Here is a 21,350-nt window from a genome sequence, read left to right as displayed (position 1 = left end):
TTGTAAATGCAATACAAATAAATCCGAACAAAAAAATAGTTTTCTATATTTAACTTAAATTTTACTGTAATCATCAATTTAATTAATATGTTGATAAAAACAGCGGGAAAAGTATGTTTCTCAAGTTCAAGTTTAGTCTCTCCAAGTTCAGCTATTCTTATCAGCACGGCGCTTGGTATTTGCTACTCTACTTCCTGATTCACATAACTTGGGAAAATGCATTTCGCTTGCGATTTCAGTTGAATTTTGATTTCACTGTAAAACGGGTCAACAAAATCGGAATGGAATACTTATTCGTAATATTAACTCTGCTGTTGGCATCAGATCGGTCCGTTCAAGTAGTAATTAAACCCAAATCCCCCAAGGATCTTCCAAAGGAACCATTGAAAAATAAAACGGAAATTATCCCCCTTCACGCGGCACAAATCGTCACAGTAACAGCCGCACCGGAAAAACTGGCCGAGGTCCATATTGACCAACACAAAACGATTCGGATTACCAAGGGAGATCTTGATGATCTGCTGGATGTATATATGGGAAAAATTGCTGAGAGTGCCGCCACAATTAAGGATAAGGAGCACGAAATCAACCAACTGCAGTCCAAAGATCAAACAGATGATGAACTGGTCAAGAAATTCGAGAATCTCACAGAGACTTGTAATGCCCAAAACGTTTCCCTTGCGACTGAGATCAAGGAGAAGGACGACAAGATCAAGGAGCTCGAGCAGAAAGTTAAGGTCTACGAGACCCGCCTGAAGAGAAAACAACATCTGGTCACCGATCTCAGGAAGCAAAATACTTCCAATGTCCTGTTGATTGATCATCTCAAGGCAAAGGTTATATATTTCCAAAGAAAATTTCGTGAGAAAAGGGACGACCTGCTGGCAGATTGGGAGGCGGCGACCACAACATGTGTGCCATATGGTACCTCTCCTGGCATTCACCTGATTCAACTGCCAAATTTTCTTCCCTTTTTGGTGGCCTGTGAGGGTCAAACCGCCGCCGGACCAGGCTGGATGGCCATTCAGCGGAGACAGGATGGTACCGTGAACTTCTACCGTAACTGGGATGCCTATAGTAAGGGTTTTGGCAAGCTTAACGGGGAGTTCTTTATGGGTCTGGAGAAAATCCACCGCCTGACCACATCTCAGCCCCACGAGTTGTACATTAGCTTTAAGAGATTCAGCGGCGAGACGAGCTATGCCCACTACGATGACTTCCTTATCGGCAGTGCAGAGGAAGGCTACGAGTTGACGCTGCTGGGTCATTATCAGGGAAACGCCAGCGATGCCTTGCGTACCCACGACAAAATGAAGTTCTCGACCTTCGACCGGGACAACGATGCCTTCACCCACATGAACTGTGCGGTGCATCATCAGGGAGCTTGGTGGTATGACTTCTGCTCAAGGAGGTAAGCAGCTATCTTAAGCTTATTGAAAGCTTTAGAAGGATTTGTAAAAACTTCTATAAGAATCACAGGATATATAGTTCTTGTTTTGTTTTGCACACAGCAATTTAAATGGCAAATACTTCAAGGAGGAGGTGGACAATGCCCAGGGTATTTATTGGGAGCCCTGGTACAGTTTTCGTTCCCTCAAATCCGTGCAAATGCTCATTCGACCCAAGAGCCAAATGGAGCTGAAAGACTGGGAGTCCAAGACCAAGCGAAGACCCAGGAATCTGTGATAAGAAACCTCTCCATCGAATAATATGTATTCTCTGCCACAAATTTATTGCTTAAATATATGTATATATAAATTTTTATAAATCTTACTTTGAGCCGACAAACTCATTAATATCTGCTGTTTCGCCCTCCATTGACTCGACGCCCCCTTTGGACAAATGATTGGCTCTCGATTTTGTTTTCAACCTCGCTCTAGGGGTAATTACTTCGTCACAGTTCACTGGATTTCACTCCTAGACATTTGTGTGTTTGCTTTTTGCATTGGGTGGGTGCAATTAATTTTCATTTTCTGCTTCGTAATTTGTTCTGTTGCAACAATTTAATGGAATCTAATTGAGTGTGTGTTTGCGCACAAATGAAATAACTCTGGGAGACGCCGACTCATTTATCACTTGCACTTTCCTCAACTAAATTGGAGTCAATAAACAGAGCGACAGCGAGTTAATATCGATTTACGACTTCGGGAAAGAGTTATACGTACATATGTTCGGCCAGCTTTAAGCGAAAAATTCGAATTCCAACTGACTGAATCCAGTTTAGGTTGAGTTTAATAATAATTCCTACAAATTAGTTAAATTCCATAACAACTGCTTTAATATACATATAATATATCCTTGGGTAGAGGTGTATTTTTGGTTTCACTTTCAATGGCTTTGGTTTCTGGCTAGCAAACCAGTTACAAGCATTCAACTAATGGCAAGTTAATCGTCTGATTGCAGCGATAAAGCTTACAGAACTTGAGAAGCAACACTTGCTAGCTAGTTATCAGACACACTTGCACTGTAAATAAATACATTATACTTAGTGTTAGATCGACGATATGATTCCAGCACGCTAACTCTTTACAATTGCCTTGTAAATATTGTCAAGTGCAGAGAGAGAGAGGGGAGAACTTTGAGTGGTGCGGCGTGGTCTACTTCTCGTCCGGGGTCTGCCCCTCGGGGCCGTGCTCCCGCTTCTTGTGCCATCGCAGGCTAGCAAACTGGGCGAAGCGCTTGTGACAGGCACTGCACTTGTACTTCTTCACCGTCAGATGCAACTCCGTGTGCTTCTTCAGGTTTCCGTATGTTGTAAAAGTCTTACCGCAAACCGTGCACAGGTGCTTGCGGATCGCCCAGTGGGAGTTCATGTGATCAGTGAAACGATTCTTCTCGTAGAATCCCTTCGCACAGATCGGGCAGTGGAATGTTGACTGGTTGAGGTGCCGTCGCCGGTGGATGTCGAAGAAGGACCAGGTCTTAAAGGACTTGCCGCATAGGTCGCAGATGTAGGGCCGTTCGCCGGTGTGGCTGCGTAGGTGGATGGCCACCTCCGTGGACGTGGCAAAGCGCTTGTCGCACTGCTCGCAGGCATAAGGGAAATCCCGACGATGTCGCCGTATATGCACCGTCAGATTGCACGGCATTTGGAAGCCTTTGCCACAGAGCGTGCATATGAAAGGTTGCGACCCATCGTGCCCTGAACGGTGAACCTTGTACTGATCACAGGTCTTGACCAGCTCCGAGCACACATCGCAGCGGAAGGGTCCCAGGTTCTGCTCCAGAAACTCCGACAATTTGGCGTGCAGCAGGGGAATGCTGCTGCTGGAGTCACCAGTTAATAATTTCCGTTTCTGAGCTGAGAAATCCTTGCGCAGATCAAACAGCGTCTTCTCTAGATGCTCGGCAGCGTAGGAAGTATGAAAGGTGGTGTTTAATTCGTCCAGCATTTGACCCAAAGCCTGGCTGCGATAGGCATTTGAGCGAAAGTCGGGATGATCCACATCCCATAGAGCTGAGTAGTTGCGGTAGATCTCTACGAACTGCAGCTGATCCTCGGTAATGGCGAACTGTATGGAGCTGGCATCGATAAACTTGGTCTTCTGATTGGTCTCCACCACCCCGACTTTCTGGAATACTGAATAAATTAGTTTTCTTGGATAAACAGCAGCTAATAGAACTCTACCTTGCTGATCTTGGTGAAGATCTGCTCCTGCAGTATCGGCTGCAGGAACTCCATCTCGTCGTAGCACCACAGTTTGGGCAGGTACAGACCCTTGTGCTTGATCACCATGCGCAGCTCCTTGCGGTAACGCGTCCTCAGCTTTTGGATCTCCTTGTAGCACTCCTCGCCGCTCAGCTCGTAGCTGAGTTCCTCTTGCAACTGAACGGATATCTCCCGGTATAGGTCCTTCTTGCAGCAACTGGCATAGTCGTAATGCTGCGGATTCCACAGGCATTCCAACCTCTTGAAGGCATCCAGTATATAGCTTAGTACTTCGCGGTAAAGAGTTGATTTGCTGCAGGACTCGGCATCCGTTTCGCAGGACTTTTCGCTCTCGGTGGTCTCACTGGAAATCTGAGAAACAAATTAAAGATAAACCTTGAGTAAACTGATTAACTTCAGTCTGAAGAGTAGATTTTCTAACCTTGGCCTCTCTCTCCGCTCGCTTGTTCTCAATAACGCCCCTGAGAAAGTGCATCCTATCAAAGTACCACAACCGCGACTTGTACTTCCCACCAAGAGCATTCAGCTTGCTCAGCTCGCGGCGGTATCTGCCCCGCAGTTCCTTAAGCACAGCAAAGATTTCGGCACCAGAGAGTCGCATATGGCAGTGACATTCCAACGGAGCAGCCAGTTCTCCGTAGACGCTACGCTTGGCATTGTATTTGTAGTCCGGATGCCGGGGATTCCACAGCTTCTCCATACGTTCATATTCCGTCAACAGAGAGCTAACAAACTCTCGATTGCGCTCCAGTTCGCGTCGGGTTCTCTGGGAGGAGAATTAAGAAAATATTTGCTATATATAGTTGCTCTCGATAGATGTCAATGAAATAATAAGATTATAAACCATTAAGTGGAGCTAATCACCGTTTGAAAGTCCAGGCTGCTCGCCACACTGCTGGTGGGTGAGGTGGGCGGCATGGGAGTGGGTGGTGTGGCTGGCGGTGTCATTTCCAGAACATTCTTCTCCGGCTGCTCGATCGGATCTTCCTCGGCGGCCTTCTCCATTTCCAGTTCCTCTATCTGCAGCAGCAGCTCCTCCGCCTCCTCCTCCTCCTCGCCTTCGCCCTCTTTTGCATTCTCGTTTGCCGCCTGGCGAAGCTTACGCTGCATTGCCTGCATAAAGATGTTGAAATATTTCGCATAAATAAATAAATTTGTTACTGTTGCTGTCCAGCGATGGGATTAGCACTGCCACATGATCTCGTCCGGCAGTTTATATCGTGTATACACACACAGCCCAGAGAAGTCGTAAACAAAAAGCGAAAGTCCCCACTCCCGGCTCCCTCACACTCTCTCTGGTTACTCGATTCTCAAATATCAGCGGCTATTGGCCTTTGTGTCGTCGTCGTCGTCACCGTTCTTATCGCACTTGCATATGGCCAGACCGACTTCCCTATTCTCCCTCCCCCCAATATAAACATATATATATTATAAGGCATATGTGTCTCTCTATTTGTTTGTTCGTTTTCTATATTGTTTTGGTTTTAGCTGGGAAAGAAGAGTACACAATACACAAACCGGTGCCTCCAGAAATAATTACTCATGTATCGTGTTTCACAATGGAGGAGTATACTCCTCAGTTTTAAATTCTTATTTCAACATACTTCGGAAGTAATTATCCCTGGAGAAGGGGGTTTAAAACTAATCAAGGGTCAAGCTAAGAGTTAATCCTCCAATTTAAACAGTAATATTAAAGATTAACTATTGAAATCGAAGCCTGGCAAAGTCCTTACTTTGATTTACTTCTTTACTTATTTAATTAATCCTATTACAGGAGAGTGAGTATCTGTAATGCTTTACAGATTTTTGCTATTTATTTCTTATTTTTTCTAAGAATTCTCTTTAGAACCTTTCTAAAAATTCTAATTTCTAAATATTTCTTAATCTTTTTCCTTTAAAAATTACGAAACAGAACGCGACCTACCCTCATATGTTTCAAGTACTTCAGAACAGTTGTCGATAAGGTTCCACTGGCCTAATTAGGAATTCGCAAGACCCAAAATTAAAAAGCGAAACGAAATTTGTATTCGGCATGCAAATGTTTTGTTCTGGCAAACAATGCATATGGGTAAACGTATTTCCCTATACGATGAGCAGTTCTAACCAGTTTTTGCCCGATATAAAGTTTACTATAAGGCGTGCAACACCCTTATTTCCACATTGTCTTAGGATTATATATAACTAACCTTGGAAAATGGTTCCGTTTCATCTGAGTTAAATTAGCTACATTGTCTTCTTTTACCATATAGAAGATATAATTAACATTAGAGCAGTAAGAGCATTCAAAGCTATGGCTTTAGTTTATTTTATTTCCATCAAGTTTTTCGTTTAGCCATAATTGGTAGTTGAAGTTGTCGCCTGATTGTCTTGAAATTGAGGTGACCACCACAACAGTTGTTGATATTTTAGCCTCTCGATTTGTATTCCCCTTTGTTTTAGACACAACCCCCCTTTAGACCTAGACCATCCAACAAAAACGTCGATAAGGTTAATGGGCCTCTAGATAAAGTGAAACGTGGCCCAAAGGCATTAAGAGTTATGGCCGATTTCTATTTAATGTGTTATTAATTGCACTGCCTGTTTGTGGGTCAAGTTGTCTTTGAGTAATGAAGGTAATTGAGTTACAGGACATTATATTTAATATATATTATATACATATATACTTTCTCTCGAATTCTCAATCTCATGGAATACAAAACCCTTACAGCTAAACCCTCTTCATTGGATATTCATCAAGCTGTACATATGGGGTTGATGGCCCTGATTAATTGGCAACCAACTAAGCCCGCATACCAATCATTCATTCAGCTATCGAACCGGGCCCTGACCTTTTACCGAATCCCTGGAAGCTAACTAAACTTTACAGAGTTAATTGAATAACTGAACAATTTGCTAAAGGGAGGGGTAAAAAAAGGCCCAAGCCTTGGCCCCAATTAAAAATGCAATTTCAAACGTTGAAATGAAAGTTTCACCCTTCAACTCTCTCTCCTCTAATGCTCTCTCTGTGGCAAAGCGAGCGAAAACATTTTCATTTCGAGCGACTGGAGCGAGACCCAACTGGGGGTCACACCCACTCGACGACGCCAAGGACCACGGAGCAGAGCACTCGGAGCGCGCCCATCGGAAAAGGTGAGCAGAGTAAACCCATTAAAAGCAACCCCAAACACAGGGCCTGACCCTGCAATCCTTGACGTTTGTCTGCCTGGCAACAGGAAATAGTTCCCATATCGTGGCTGCATTGCATTGCATGGGAATAGACTCCCACATGCGTTCACTTTTAGTCCACATTCACATCTAGTCCACATCCAAATGGTGCAAATGGTTGAACAGCTGTTTTGTTTTATATTTTTTTCATCCATTCCCTGGATCGAGAAGGTATGTTGGAACTATCATTGAGGGTTTTAAATTTTTTAATTTAAAATGGTTTTTAAAGTTAGGAAAGGGGTTTTTGAGTTATAAATAGTTGGGTTAGCTTTTAGGCACGTCTCCTAAAACCATCTTATATATTAAAATATTTATATATTGCAATATTTAGTCAGTAGATTAGTATCCTTATCCTATCTCGCATACACAGCACTCCCAGTTCGTTTCACCCAAGTCAACTATTTTCTTTTCTTATTATTTTTCATATTGGTGTAAGAATAGAGGCAGCAAACAAAGGCATGGCTGGCCAGAGTTTCTAGTCTCCCCAGTCTGGCCCTAGACAACCCCCATTGAAATGTGTGTGGGGTGTGGCTGTCCAAGAGACCGAAAGCCTTGTCCGTCCCGGAATTCTCCCTTGCCTGCGTCACGGCTCCGGCTGCGGCGAACTGTGTGTTTACCGAACACGCAATTGAAATAATTGATCCAGTTAACAAAATTGCATAAAAATTCAATAAACAACAATAGCAGCAACAGCAGCAGCAGCAGCAGCAGCAGTGAAGCTTCATATTCCGGGGTGTATTTCGTTCGATATGTTATAGTATATAGAAACCCGATCGCAGAGCAATCTTATTGAGTTAAGTTGAGTGTTTTCCCCCTTTATGTTTATTTATAAATTGCTCAAACGAAGAGGGGGTCGGGTCGGTTGAAACTCGTTAGAACTGTCAGAGTCTTGAAATGTGAACCAAAGATGAGAAAGGGCCAGGAGGAGGGATCATTGCATTGAAGCCATAAATCGATATTGAATCAGAGAATGAATTTGTTTGGAGTTCAAATCAATGAAGTTAATAGAAATGAATCCCTCTGAGTGGGTTGTAAAACAATCTGGAAGCTTCAGTTGTTTAACTAACTCGAAAATGTTTAGGCAGCTATTGGATTTGTAGGAATTAATTGGTGTGAAAGCATTAAAAACTCGACTAGCTTAAAGGCCAAGGTTTTCTATAGATTTATACAAGAGAACATGATCATATGGATTAGAAAATTCTTTGATTAGGAACACTTTTTGTGGTTTACTTTCAGTTTGAAAATGGAGTTCCTTGAAGGGAGTTGTTCGGTCTTTACAGAAACCTACTAAATTTTCTTAAGAACACTCTGTACTCCGATACAATAATTCCTTAATTAACTGCTTTGTATTTCTATTAAATTTAAATTTATTTTAATCTGTGCTAAAATACGTTTAGTTCCTTTAATACTTCTTATAAAATTCTGCTATCCATCGGTCAAAACCTAGAACCATTTCGTGTCTGGACAGCAGCTGCGTCATCGGGCGGCTCTTCAATTAAAAGCTATTGTTTATTGCATTTGTCACCAAGCGAATAATAATAATAATAAGAATAATATGCGGGCATCAGCAGCACCAATCAAAAGTTCCTTTGATGATGTTGCGATCCGATTGCGGAGCATCGAATTAATTAATGGAAACTCTTATTTCAAAACATTTTAATTTCCCACCAAATGCGATGGTGATTATCGGATGTAGACCAATTGGTGGACGGACAAGGAATGTGCGAGCTTAGGAACTTTCAGGGTCTTTATATGTGCAAATAAAAGATTCATGGGAAAGCCCGTTAATACGACGCTTAATGCTCGGTACCATTGTAGGTCTTTTTGGCCCCGAAATGGTGTCAACACACGGCCGCCTCCGTTTGTCTCTCTGTTTGATTTGGCCCCAGGGAGGGCTTTAATTGATCGAACGGCGAACAGAGGCATTTGCCGAGTGTCTTGTTTACCATATAGGCTGGCTTTATGGGGCATCGGGACAAGCTCAGCTCCCATTTTTGTATGCTATATAAAATGATGCCCCTCTCCAAGCCATATGACAACGACGAACAAAGGCGGGCGACAAGGCGCTTGACGGTGGCAACGGCGACATGCAAAATCCGGAAGAACACGAGACTCAAATGTAAATGTAATAAAGCCAACGTGAGCTAATAAATTATGAAGAATATTTCAGCTTTTTTTCACGCAACCCGTGGCCCGGTTGCGTTCTGTTTTATGGCCAAGCATAAAACTTGTCCACGCCCTTGATGGGAAGCGCACGACGAAAAATAAACCGATGGGAAACCTTATAGAGACCATACATGAAGGAACCCACCGGGAACCGGGAAGCAAACAAAGCGAAAGCCAGATTCAAATATAATACCGGGAGAGGCATTAAGTGCAATCAATTTCTGACAAAATAACAGTAACAAAATAAACAAAATGCGCTAGGCACAAAAACTTTAAACAAATAACTTCTGTCAGTCACAAGGCTGCATTAATTAAATTAGACTGATTATAAAACCCACTCAACTGATCGATCGGGCTACGGACTATAGCGGGTGTAAAAGCGACTTAAGCTCTTCAGCTTCTACTTTTCAGACATTCACATGCCGAAATGTTTAGTTAAACTTGTTAATTATAATAATTATTTAATAGGCATGAATGTGGCTGATAAAAACTGAAGCATTTGCCGTCAACATGTCCTCGTTTTTCTTTTTCTACTTTGATTAACGTGCACATAAATCGAAAATTCCCGAAATCAAACTGGAACCCAAAGATTTTGAAAGGTTGAAACCAAATTATCGCCTGGGAGACGATAATAAACAGAGCGCATTGATACGAATATACACTCGTCTTAAGATAAGATTATGGCCGATGATGATATATGGGATGATTTCTCAGTGCACAACTCAGATTTTGGATGGATTTGCGATGATTTAAATGGGTTCTTCAGGAGGCTATATCTGATACTGACACAATCTAAAGCAAATACCTCTAATCGATGGTTTTAAGTAATAAACAGATCTAAGGAATATCTTTCCCAGAAAAGCTTATAAAAGGAGGTTTCAGGAAATGGGGCATTATTGTATATATATTCAGTAGCACTTCCAGTCGATCGATAGTTTTATTTCGATTTGCTGTCGTTAAGCATGGACAATGATTTATGGCCTGTGACTGTTTTTATGGCAGGTGCTCTAAAAATTCCAATTTACAAGTGTTTAAATGAACATTAAAACCTCCTTAGTTATGAGTTACGCGATACTTTCTTATCTCTAAGCCATTTTCAATAGCCGACAAGCATCGACAAAAATCTAAAAATTATTTTATTACCCCCCCTAATAGAGATATTGGCCAACGGAAAGACTGACGATGAATTATATGGCATAGAAATGATAATGGTTTCGGGCGGGCTGTCTAGGGTCTCACGACCGATCGATAGTTCGGACATATTTATATATTTTAAATTACTCAAAGAGGCGGAGAGGAGGAAGTGAAGTGTTTAGAGATATCAATCAAGATTATTATTTATATAAATGTTAAGATTAATTATTAAAAAACTTCCAGTATTATGTAATTGATATTTTACGGTAAAATTACTTAGGGTAATAGATGATCAACTAGTAAAATGCTGGTAGAAATATAAGATAACAATATGATTTATTCTTGTAATTATATTATTATACTTAAAGTTTTCTCTATTGATTATTTAGCTTTCTTCTCGCAACTTGCAATTCCTGCCCCACTGTAGCGTCTACAAATGCTTACCAAATCGAAGCTTAGATAATTTTCCCCTATTTGTTTACCTCTTTGGGGTAGATAGATAAAGCCCAAGCGTCGGCCGACAAGCTTGCCCAATGTGCGCTGATAGTAGCAAAACCGAAAAAACAACAGAATTACCAATAATGTCTACTGAAAGTGCCCGAAGCCTACGGGCAAATAGAAAATGATTTTTATCAACATTTCTATTTCTATTTCCGAGAGTTCTGTTATTTTGCCCTGACACCCAGCGCTCAATGCCCCGGATATCGGGCCAGCGATAATAATAACCAACATTTTAATGGTCTCCGGTATGCGCAATATACAATACATATTAACACACATCCATACACTTTCCCCATAATGCCTTGGATGACGACAACAAATGCATTCACATTACTCATACAGACGTATCCGTACTATTTTCCTTTAATTATTATTTAATTAGCTCATGTGTGGAATTATTATTTATTGACACTTACATTACGTCAACGAGAGTGCATACTATTTTTGGCCAAAGGAAAGAGATGAAATAATTAGAGAGCCAGAAAAGATTTCCAATAAAATGTGGTGATATTTTAAAAGGTTATTATCACCTCTAAACCATTGACGAACGAACATCTATGAATAGGTATTTAGAGGTCCGACTAGAGTGCCTGTCAAGGCTGAGAAAGCAATTTAACTCTTTGACAATTGAAGAACATAGTTTCTTTTAGTGATTAGTTTTAAAATATATTCCCAGCATATTGATTTATGTAGGGAAAAAAGAAAATGTTATGTTTTTTTAAGGGGAATTTGAAAATCCCTTCTCAAAAACTATGCCTAAATATTCCCATCAAATCTGGTTCCACTCAAAATTATTTAAAAAATATATTTTTACTACAAGTAATCCCCTTTTCAAGGTCTTATAAATTTATAAAAGAAATAATCAACTTTTATAAGCTTATAAAACTGTTTTGAATCATTTCCAAAAGTCTGTGAAGAAGATATACTATGCAGACTATATTCTTTACGATATGTGACACCATCCACAAGTTCTGTATCCGTCGGTTGACATAAATAATCATTTTAATTACCATTTAATAGATATTTATTTTTAAAAATCATCTACAGAGTAAAGGCCTCTGTCAAAACAAAGAATATTTTCATGGGCTGTTTTCCAAAAAAACATCGAGTGTTTGTGTCCCAATTTTCGAGTATTTTTCAGCCTCTTTTACTATACGTTTTTATATGTGCATATATATTTGTTTTAACACGTAAATATCTATGAGCGTACAGATGTGTGAGCAACAAAAGATATTGTTGTTACTTTTTCTTCAGTCAGTCAATTTCCATGTCCACAAAAAATGGAACAAAACAAAAGTGAAAACTCGAAGAAAAAGCTGAAAAATTGCGTCGCATTGGGAAAAGAAGAAATAGCAAGGCAACAAGACAGACTGACTGACAAACTGACAAAACGCCACCCTGTTTGCCTGTTCCTTCAAAATAAATAAAAAATAAAAAATATAAGAAAAGGCCATGGACAGCAAAAGGGACTTAAAAAGGGGAAGACTACGAGAGAACAAAAGCGTGAGGCATGAGCGGGCAAAATGCGCGACACACTTTTGCTCAATATTTTGTGTGTTGTGTGCCATTGCGCCGTTATTTTGAAGGTCAAGTGACCAGGGGAAACGAAAACCTTCTCCGGAACTGCCTGGGCCCAGCCCGCCCTCCTCACCTTCGCGGCCCGCGCTCCCCCTGAGAGCAACGGAAAGCCAATTTTGCATTACAAAATCGAATGAAAGGGGAAAAGGCAAAAACAAAACACAACACAGCACAGTGAGTGTTCGCTAAAAGAAACCTTAATAACTTTTATATTCCTATCCAAAATTAAACCTATAATTAAAATTTTCTGTTATTGCAAAGTTATAATCTAAGTTCTCAAATATAATGTTTTTCGACAGACAATTTATGTTATTTAAAATATTATTTTATTGATTTTTATTTTTGTTTTATTTTTCTGTTATAATCCTTACCCAATTTATATTTGAATTTTGGTTTAAATCTTTAATCATCATGATTTTAAGTAATTTGCAAAGCTACTTCATTTAAGTACCCTTCTAAATCTAAGTTAAGTTAAGTAACTTTAAAGTGGAAAAATAAACAGAAACTAAAAGTTACAGCTTTGAAGCTCATACTTTCCATCTCTCATTTCTCCAATATAAACCTATTTACCGCATTCCCACTGTACTTAATAAATTATTAAAATGCTATTTCTGCCAAAGTCATTTGTCGTGCGATATTTAAGGAATCAACATAGTAGCGTGTGCCCACTGTGGGGCCATTGGGTGATTAACTTACCACGCGTCGTGTCTCATAGCGCGGCAACAGCGGAGTTGTAATCGGCGGGGGAGCAACTCCCTCAGCAAGCGGATTCAATGGCAAGTGTGTGGGCGGAGACATCACCACGTCGTGGAGCAGGGTGAATGGATCGGTGTCGTCGGGATGTAGTTCCAGGTGCAGGGCCTGCAGCTCATCGCCCGTCGAAATGTCCGCTGAAGGCGGCGGCGAGGGTGGCAATGGATTTTCCACCACGTAAACCAAATCTATTTCTGGCGCCACGGCTTCCGTGGTGGTTATGTGCTGAGCGGTGGGGGTCGCCGGCGGCAGAAGGCTCATTAGCTGAACGTCCAAGTCTGCCTCCATGGGCTCCCAGGGGCTACAGCCCGCCTTCTTTTGTGGTGTCCCCTCCAGTGGGTACATCTCCGGGCAGTCCAGCTCCATGATCACCAGATCCGTCTGCGCTTGCTGCTCGGCCCGTTCCTCGGCGGTAACGGCGTCGTAGCGCCGCCTCACCTCCTGGGTGTGCTGCTCCCGGACATGGTCCATGAACACGGAAAACTGCAGGCAGATGGCCGGACAGAAGGCGCAGTTGAAGCCGAAGCTCTGGACGTCCGGCGAGGCGGTTATTTCCCCGCACTTGCGAAAGTACGCGTAGTCCTCCAGCTGCCAGCTCAGGGACTGCGTCGACTCCTGCAGCGGCATCATCTCTGCTCCAACTTGTCGTTTTTCCCACTTTAAAATATTAATTTTCACGGTTTTCTATTTGGCGCACTCGCGACGTACGAACGGGGCGAAAACACCGAAGCGAGCGCGGAGCTTTCCGATTTTAACTTTTGATCCAAAAAACCGGCAAAGAAATGCGGTGTGACCGAGGCGGGACCGTTAAAATATACCGTGGCGGGTGTCCGAAATAGTGTGGCCATGGCGCAAAGCGCTCAAAATACCATTCGAAAACTAGACGGTGGATCATGACGCGAATTTAACGGACGGTTTTATTTTGGGTCACCATAAGGTTTTCTCCATTTTTTTGACCACTTATTTAATATTTATTAATTTGTTACATTTTTCAAGCCTAATAACATGGTAATTACAGTCAAGAATGATTACAATTATAATGTTTTAATTCTAAATAGAACGCCAATTAAAAAATTTAAATTAAAACTATAAAGAATATATATTTCTGTTATATTTGTATTTATTTATATAATTTAATAAATAATATATAATGTTTAATTTAAATTCTTCTTCAAAACATAGTGCCCTGATAGAAGCACAGCTTAAATTTTTTTTTTGCATTTTGTGAAGCACAAATGCTGTCATACTTTCAGTATATTTTGGTATTTTTCGCATTGGTCGATCTGTCGGCATATTTTCAAAGTTCAGCCACGGTCACACTTCGCAACAAATAATTCCAAGACAGCGGGCGGTTTAATAGCAAAATATTCAAGTAAATGTTATTGTTTGTTGGTTTTTAGTCAATTTACATCATGGGATTCGTGCTGTCCAAGTTCCGGGTGCGTATATCCTGCCATTGTGATCCGCCGAGGGTCAAAATGCTTATAAGCGAGCGGACAAAAATGTGGCGAAAAAACACGAAACCAATGCCAAATCTGAATCTAATTATAGAAGGAAAAGTCTACGGAGGCGGTGTTGGAGGGGCTGCAGACGCAGATCCAGGCATTGGAGAAGTACATGATCAACACGGAGGAGCGGAAGCGGCGGTTCGTGACGAACTTTGTGGGCTTCACCATCGGTGCCTATATCGTGGGCTTCGGACTCTGGTACTTCTTTTATTTCCCGCCGACGCTACAGGAGTGCATTGTGTACCTCGTGCCGCTGCTCCTCTTCCCCATCGTGTGAGTGATCGAACCCAAGCTAGCCCGTCTTTGAGTCACCTCTATAACAGTCAATATATTTATCATCCGGATATTCCAGTATCATCTTGCTGCGACGCCTGTTTACGTGGTACTTTCAGCGCAAGCTGAACAAAAATGGCGATAAGCTGGCAAAGCTGAAGGAAGACAAGCGCGTCCTATTGGAGCAGGTCATGGACAAGGAGACCTATAAGGTAAGACAATCATTCATGATGATTAACAATATTTGATTTGCATTACTTCTCTCCCGAAGGTGGCACTGAATCTCTTGGAGCGCTTTGGTGATAAGAAGCAGCTTCGCCTCGGCAGCGGCCTGCAGACACCCAACCGGCACACACTGGGAGACCGGTCGCCTCAGCCCGTCGCTCGAGCAGCTATCGGTCAGCCGCAGCAACAACAACAACAACAACAGCAGCGATCGCTGACTCCATACACTAGCGTCTATCGAAATAACAATAACAATAGTAGCACCAGTCTGAATCGCAGCGTCATCAGCTCGCATTCGCTGGCGGTGACGTCAGCATCGCCACAAGTGCGCGCCGTGCAAGAACTGCGCCGGCGAACACCTTTTCCCATTGTGGATGATCGGTCGCGGAGCGCTGTGGATCGCATCGTGGACTTCATCGTGGGTGATAGTCCACAGAATCGATTCGGCATGATCTGCAAGGAGTGTCATGGCCACAACGGTGAGTTCTGATCAGTAAAGGAGACTTTTTGGATTAGTTCGAGAGGGGGAAGTAAAACCGGTTAAGCTTTTACTTTTATTAGCAATTTTGACTACCAAATGCTGAAAGAGCACTATGTCTGCTATGCAGGCCATGCCTATTGAAAGTTATTTGCAATTCTAGATTAGATATTGAAATTTATGATAATGCAACCTTTACCAGCACAAGTCTACCTGTATGACATTTAGGGTTAATGACAGATTTTATACTTAAAATGTTTTGCGTTCTTGTATTATTATAGGGGTAGAACTTCGGAGTCATTTAAATGATATCTAATTGTTAAATTCTTTCATTTTCGTTTAGGAATGCTGCCGAAGGAGGAGTACGAATACGCTTCTTTCCGTTGTGCTTTTTGCAATGTACTGAACCAGGCAAGGAAGGAGCGACCTGTGGCACCCCGCCTTTCGCTAGAGACCCCGACACCAGCCTCGACTAAGCGCAACGAGAGCTCCGAGAGTGAATCATCCGATGATGAGAAGTCGGGTAAATATTTTATTTTTTTTTTTGGGGGGAAAGCTACTTTAGGAAGCGTTTCATTGCAAATTATCTAAAGGTTGAGGTCATTGAAACTTTGAACATCGTAAATAATATTGTTAATACTATTTGATAGTATTAATTACTCTATAAATTTAAATTTTTACTACATAGTTTGTTATATTTGGCCAGCTCTTTTAGTTGCTTTCCCTTTCAAATTGTAAAACTACCTTCACTAACAATATCCTATACCATTTTAGATAAGCAGGCATCAGTGCGACGAGTTCTGCTGCAGGATGTGCCATCGAGTCAAGGCGATATTGACGCCTCCTACCTTAAGGAAGACTTGGAAACGGAGGAGAGGGAGCCAGAGACAGAGACACCAGAGACTGGATCTACTGCTGCTGCTGCTGTTAGTGGTGACGTCAGCAAAGCTGAGGTGACTGCTACTGGCAGCTCCTGAGTACACACACACAGACACATACGTTACAGATTTATGCAACACCTTTAGGCGCCAGTCAAGCAAAATTCTTGGATTATTTGCTTATTAGTTTACATATTTAATTTTTTAATTGGTAAGCAAATTTTAACTGAATCTGTTATTATGAATTTAAATGGAATGCGAAATTGTTTCGAGTAGCTGCACTACTACTTTCTTCATTGGGTCAGCCACCCCACCTCCGCCCGAGGTGTGGGCGGTCCGGGCGGTTTGGCACCACTCCCCCGTGCAACTGTCAGCATAGAAGGAAGTTGATAATTAAAATCTAGACAAAATAAGGCGACAACTAATGGCATAATAATTTAAAGCACGCCGCGGCGTGTGACAAAAAAGGCAAGCCGATATCACTCGGTGGCCGGCAGCGATAGTTTACTTACTTACAAGCGCGAGAACACACACATGCCACTGCGCCGCCGCGACTCCAGACTAACACTGCATTATGCGAACGGTCAACAATTTCAATTTCGCTGGCTTTTATTTTGCTTTATTCTGTTTTTTTTTCCGGGCCATTGATCAAGGCTAACGAGATCGGCGCTGGCTGGTGGCCTGCCTGGTTGCCTGGCAATCTGGCGGTGCAGTAACGTAACATAACGCATTAGCCGGGCCAACACCACCACCAGCCAGCGACCACCAGCGCCCACCTACACGGAGAAGAAATATTACCGAAAGTGGATCTCTTGTTTAATTTTTTCTTTCAATTTTAAATGTGAATTTTTTTTTGATTGCCTAAAAATTAGTTATGCAGAGCTAACGGAGTTTAATGCTTTAATTTATTCTTTAAAACAAACTATATTACCTAGCCCTGATAAGAATTAATAAAGAATAGGAATATTTATAAAAGTCATGTATTTTTACACCTTGCAGTGTTACTATAATAAATTAAAGGTTATTTCTATGAAAACTAATGTTGCAAATTCTAAATTTGTTAAATATTCTTGTGAAATTTGTATGAGAGATTAAGAATAGTTTATTACTTATTTATTAGGGCTTTAGAATGATATTAAACCCATTTTAAATAACATAAAATATGATTTATAACTAAAAAATGTATGACCAATCCCTACAAGTTCTGACTTACAAAGAGCTAGAAAGATGCCAAGTTTTAATATTTATTTTTATCAATAAACGGAAAAGTAAACACAAGAAATGATTTTTCATGCTACATATATCAATAATTGAAACTACTATTTTTATATATGTATATTCAGATCAACTATCGATATATTAGAGATAATAATTATCTATTTTGAACTGTGTAGTACTAGGTGAGGGTGTTGAGACGACGGCAGGAATGGGGATTGTGTGGATTGGACGGTGCCGCGCCCGCGCAAATTCCTTCCAATGGCTGGCGGCAAACACAAATTATAAGAATTAAACTAAATCTGTTACACCGTTGCCAACAATTGGGCACGTCTGTCCCCGAATCTAACATGTTCATATATGTGCAAATATATATGTACATATGTTGGCCAGTCGTGTGCCGGCGACCCGGGGGCGCTGGGCGCTGCCTGATTATCTCATAATTTGTGTGTGTCTGTGCCAGTGCGATTTTTCGCTCTTTTCCACGTAATTGAATTTCCCAACTGCCCAGGAAGTCGTCGTCGTCGTCATGAACGTCATTCTCTCGTACTCTAGTGCGTAAGGCGGTTTTTAATTTCAGTTTCACTGGCAAGTTGCGTTGTCTGTGGTCTGTGCGGCGTGTGTGTTGGCCGATCTGAACGGCCGTCAACCTATAACGGGTTATCGGAAATAAAAGTGGCAACGGAAAAATCTAAAACTAGGGACGGAATAGCTTGAAAATTAAAATCGAAAGGAAGTTTTATATATTTTTAGAGGGTAAGAGATAACCCCCTTTGATAACCCAAACACAAATTGTTTTTCTCAAAGGACCAGTGCAGCGTGTTGTGCCCACGAAACTTTATCAGTAAGCTTAAGAATTTAATATATATTTCAAAGATTTTGTTATAAAATCGTAATTTATATAGATGTATCAAACCCTGTAACATAATTATTATTAAACATATCCTGTATAAATACTACGGCAAACAACTAGGATTGATTCTAGTTGGCGTAGGATCTAAAGAACTATATTTTTGGCTTATTGAAACTCCAAACTTGATCCGCCTATAGCCCAGCCCTAGAACCTAGAAGTAAACCTCGGGCCGCCGCCTCTCGAATGCATTGGGATCTAGTGCAAGTTCGCTGCACCGAAACCCGTTTGCAATGACTCGGAGCACCGCTGCCTTCCGGGCAGGCGGACCGACGACATGTGGCAGTGGCATGCCAAGGCGATGCTTGGTTTTGCCGAGATCCGATGGCGACCTGTGTGCCTCTTACACGAACCGATCCGATCCAATTCAATGCGAGCCAAGTGATTCACGAACTGATCCCTCTGCTGGCTCTGCTGGCTCTGCTGGCTGGCTGGAAATCGAAAATTGGCCAAACGCCAACGCGGCTTTGTCAAAAAACACACACCATATATAAGGCCTGGCTAGGAGATTTCTATATTTTGTTGTTGTTGTATTTTATTTCTGGCCAAAATGCAAGTTGGGGGCTTAGTTCATTGCTAATGACGGCATGTCGGTAACTCGATATAAGTGCATAGTTGTCTGTGTGTTTGCATAGTTGGGTGTTTAAGCATATTACCCCGTATATGTATATATATCTACATATATGTCTGTCTGTCCGTCGGCCCCGTTCGATTTATTTGTCCGCGCGCTCCGCAACAAAGACTCATAATAATCTGTTGGGCCAATCAAGTAAAATATGCGCGAGATCAGTCAACTACAAAAACAAAAGCAAAAGTCAAGCAAAGTAAAGCAACTGCCAGCAGCAGCAGCAGCAGCAGCAGCAACAGCAACAACCCAGCAGCAGCAACACCAAGAGCAATGAAAGTGAACCGAGAGACTCTGGCTGAGATTGAGACCTGGCCAAGAGCCGACTCGGTTCTAGCCAGCATCTCAGGCCAGCTATATAAGCTAGATGGCCGGGCTCGGCAGCAGCAGTGCAGCACTGACCAGGAACCCAATTGGAAGTTTGAGCTACGACATCATAGTCCAATTTGGCCAAGGATTACCATTAACCACCCAAACAGACCAACTCTAGCAACACCTGCACCAACTCAGCAACATGTTCTTTAAGCTGGTAAGTGGCCTTTGAACCAGGCTCAGATCAAGGCTAATATCTCCTTGTACAAAGTCTTAAATCAAAAGTTATTTAAATACTTGTTATTATCTTAACTCGGAGTAAGTATTATAGAAAAAAATAATAATTTAAAGTGAACTAATTTTGAGGATATAATATTTGAATATTTAATTGTGTGTTTTCTATACAATTATTAATAATTATAGCAAATATCCTTTAAAATGAGATCATGAAAATTCCTGAATAATCGTAATAATTTCTCATATTTTTCAGCTCCTCGCTACCCTCGTGGCTCTGGCCGTGGCCAAGCCCCAGCACCAACAAGCCGCCCAGTATCCGGCTGGTGTTAATCCCCAGGACTGCCCCGGTTTCCCCATCTGTGATAACGAGCGTCTGCACAATCCCCGGCCCCAGTGGGGCGCCCCGCAGCCGCAGTGGAATCCCCAGCCGCAGCATCAGTGGAATCCCCAGCCTCAGCCCCAGTGGCAGCCACAGCCTCAGCATCAGTGGAATCCCCAGCCTCAGCCCCAGTGGCAGCCACAGCCCTCGTGGAACGCTGCTCCGGCTCCTGCCGCTGGCGGTGATAAGTATCCGGCTGGCATCAATCCCCAGACCTGCCCCAACTATCCGTACTGCGATGTGAATGCCGGACATGCCGGTGCCCCGGTGGCTGCCCCTCCACTTCCGGGCTGGACGGAGCGTCTGTATCCCGCTGGAGTTTCGCCGCATCAGTGCCCCAACTTCCCCTACTGCCACTAGAGTGGGCGCAGCTTCCCTAACATCATTCCCTTTCCCAGTTCTCAATTAGTGAACATTAATTTAAAATTCTTTGTTGTTGGCGCCGAAATAAATGCTAAATGTTGGTAAAAAAAACAAAATGTTTGCTTAATGTGAGGAAATCTTCTTATATGTACAGATTTACAAAAATAATTAATTGAATTAACTTTATTATTAGATTAATTTCAAGTTTATGTTAAGGTACATGTTCAGGAAACAAGGAAAGTTACAAAAATCCATCTTGACAGTCCTTGAAATCCTTTTAAGGAAGTAAAAAACGTGTCAAGATTTTATTTAATTAAGAATACTGATTGTTTTAGGACCAGTTTTAAACATGTTGAACTAGGAACTGCAAGTGGGACTAGTTAGACATGATCTGCGCGGCGGTCATGCCACGGGAATGTGCCCTGCCACGCCTCTGACTTACAACATTACGTGTGGGACAGGAGGAGTGGAGTGGATCGAACCAGACCGGATCGGGTCAGAAGGGAGCGGACGGACAGGCGGTCGACCTCAGTCGGAGCTGGTCCAGTGAGTGAGTGCTTTGTGAAAGTCGTTCTTGCAAAACTTCGGCTTAATTGCCGCCTTTGGGTTGGCACACCATACCAAGGTCAAGTGCAACTGCAAATTACAGGCTTGCAATGAGAGATTAACTAATGGAGCAATGATCCAATCGAAACTATCACATTCCCGGGCCAATTTACCTGTTCAATCGAAATTGTATTTCATTTATAATCAATATGGCATTGCTCTGCTTTTTTTGGTGTGTTATTATTTATGTTTTCGTGGGAAAAATGGTATGAAGCGAGGTAGTAATTTTGGAGGGTATTTCTTAAGGGACTTGTGTATACTAAATTACCCTAAAAGAGTTGGAATTTGTTATTTACTATAATCAGAAATATATAAATAACAAGAGCAGGGTCAGA

General features: G+C 42.0%; 4 protein-coding genes across 5 annotated transcripts; 3 read left to right on the top strand and 1 right to left on the bottom strand.

The window, feature by feature from the left end:
* The first annotated feature begins 28 nt into the window (after positions 1–28).
* LOC110180668 (uncharacterized) lies at positions 29–1,773 on the top strand. The gene is made up of 2 exons (XM_020948358.2): positions 29–1,411; positions 1,512–1,773. The coding sequence occupies exons 1-2, from the start codon at positions 114–116 to the stop codon at positions 1,684–1,686; spliced, it is 1,473 nt and encodes a 490-aa protein (XP_020804017.2). The 5' UTR covers positions 29–113; the 3' UTR covers positions 1,687–1,773.
* A 441-nt stretch (positions 1,774–2,214) lies between these two features.
* On the bottom strand, positions 2,215–14,136 carry rgr (regular). The gene is made up of 5 exons (XM_020947157.2): positions 12,950–14,136; positions 4,535–4,783; positions 4,092–4,436; positions 3,629–4,021; positions 2,215–3,572 (listed from the first exon to the last, which is right to left on the bottom strand). The coding sequence occupies exons 1-5, from the start codon at positions 13,634–13,636 to the stop codon at positions 2,598–2,600; spliced, it is 2,649 nt and encodes an 882-aa protein (XP_020802816.2). The 5' UTR covers positions 13,637–14,136; the 3' UTR covers positions 2,215–2,597.
* Positions 14,137–14,272: 136 nt separating this feature from the next.
* Lnpk (zinc-ribbon metal-binding protein lunapark) lies at positions 14,273–17,650 on the top strand. Of its 2 annotated transcripts, XR_015271095.1 has the most exons (7): positions 14,286–14,445; positions 14,558–14,787; positions 14,867–14,999; positions 15,059–15,491; positions 15,834–16,013; positions 16,265–16,579; positions 16,645–17,650. XR_015271095.1 is itself a non-coding variant. In XM_020961550.2 (6 exons), the coding sequence occupies exons 1-6, from the start codon at positions 14,419–14,421 to the stop codon at positions 16,465–16,467; spliced, it is 1,206 nt and encodes a 401-aa protein (XP_020817209.2). In that variant the 5' UTR covers positions 14,273–14,418; the 3' UTR covers positions 16,468–17,650. The 2 variants fall into 2 exon arrangements, 1 of the variants encoding a protein (XP_020817209.2); XM_020961550.2 differs by having other exon boundaries at positions 14,273–14,445; positions 16,265–17,650.
* A 1,866-nt stretch (positions 17,651–19,516) lies between these two features.
* On the top strand, positions 19,517–20,525 carry LOC110190899 (uncharacterized). The gene is made up of 2 exons (XM_020961562.2): positions 19,517–19,647; positions 19,921–20,525. The coding sequence occupies exons 1-2, from the start codon at positions 19,633–19,635 to the stop codon at positions 20,404–20,406; spliced, it is 501 nt and encodes a 166-aa protein (XP_020817221.1). The 5' UTR covers positions 19,517–19,632; the 3' UTR covers positions 20,407–20,525.
* Positions 20,526–21,350: the final 825 nt, after the last annotated feature.

Source organism: Drosophila serrata, unplaced genomic scaffold, assembly GCF_035046125.1.
Source record: "Drosophila serrata isolate PLE 108 unplaced genomic scaffold, ASM3504612v1 contig_240, whole genome shotgun sequence".
Taxonomy (NCBI): Eukaryota; Metazoa; Arthropoda; class Insecta; order Diptera; family Drosophilidae; genus Drosophila; species Drosophila serrata.
The sequence above is the reverse complement of the archived record's forward strand: the minus strand, read 5'-3'. Positions and strand labels throughout refer to the sequence as shown.

What these genes read in the sequence shown, in the direction of transcription:
- Lnpk (XM_020961550.2), top strand. Translation starts at nt 14,419, where the DNA reads ATGGGATTCGTGCTGTCCAAGTTCCGG. An exon ending in CTGCTCCTCTTCCCCATCGT is followed by an intron (nt 14,788 to 14,866) that starts GTGAGTGATCGA and finishes CGGATATTCCAG; the next exon opens with TATCATCTTGCTGCGACGCC. An exon ending in TGGACAAGGAGACCTATAAG is followed by an intron (nt 15,000 to 15,058) that starts GTAAGACAATCA and finishes TCTCTCCCGAAG; the next exon opens with GTGGCACTGAATCTCTTGGA.
- rgr (XM_020947157.2), bottom strand. Translation starts at nt 13,636, where the DNA reads ATGATGCCGCTGCAGGAGTCGACGCAGTCCCTGAGCTGGCAGCTGGAG. An exon ending in GCTATGAGACACGACGCGTG is followed by an intron (nt 4,784 to 12,949) that starts GTAAGTTAATCA and finishes ATCTTTATGCAG; the next exon opens with GCAATGCAGCGTAAGCTTCG. An exon ending in GCAGCCTGGACTTTCAAACG is followed by an intron (nt 4,437 to 4,534) that starts GTGATTAGCTCC and finishes TTCTCCTCCCAG; the next exon opens with AGAACCCGACGCGAACTGGA.
- LOC110180668 (XM_020948358.2), top strand. Translation starts at nt 114, where the DNA reads ATGTTTCTCAAGTTCAAGTTTAGTCTCTCCAAGTTCAGCTATTCTTAT. An exon ending in TATGACTTCTGCTCAAGGAG is followed by an intron (nt 1,412 to 1,511) that starts GTAAGCAGCTAT and finishes TTTTGCACACAG; the next exon opens with CAATTTAAATGGCAAATACT.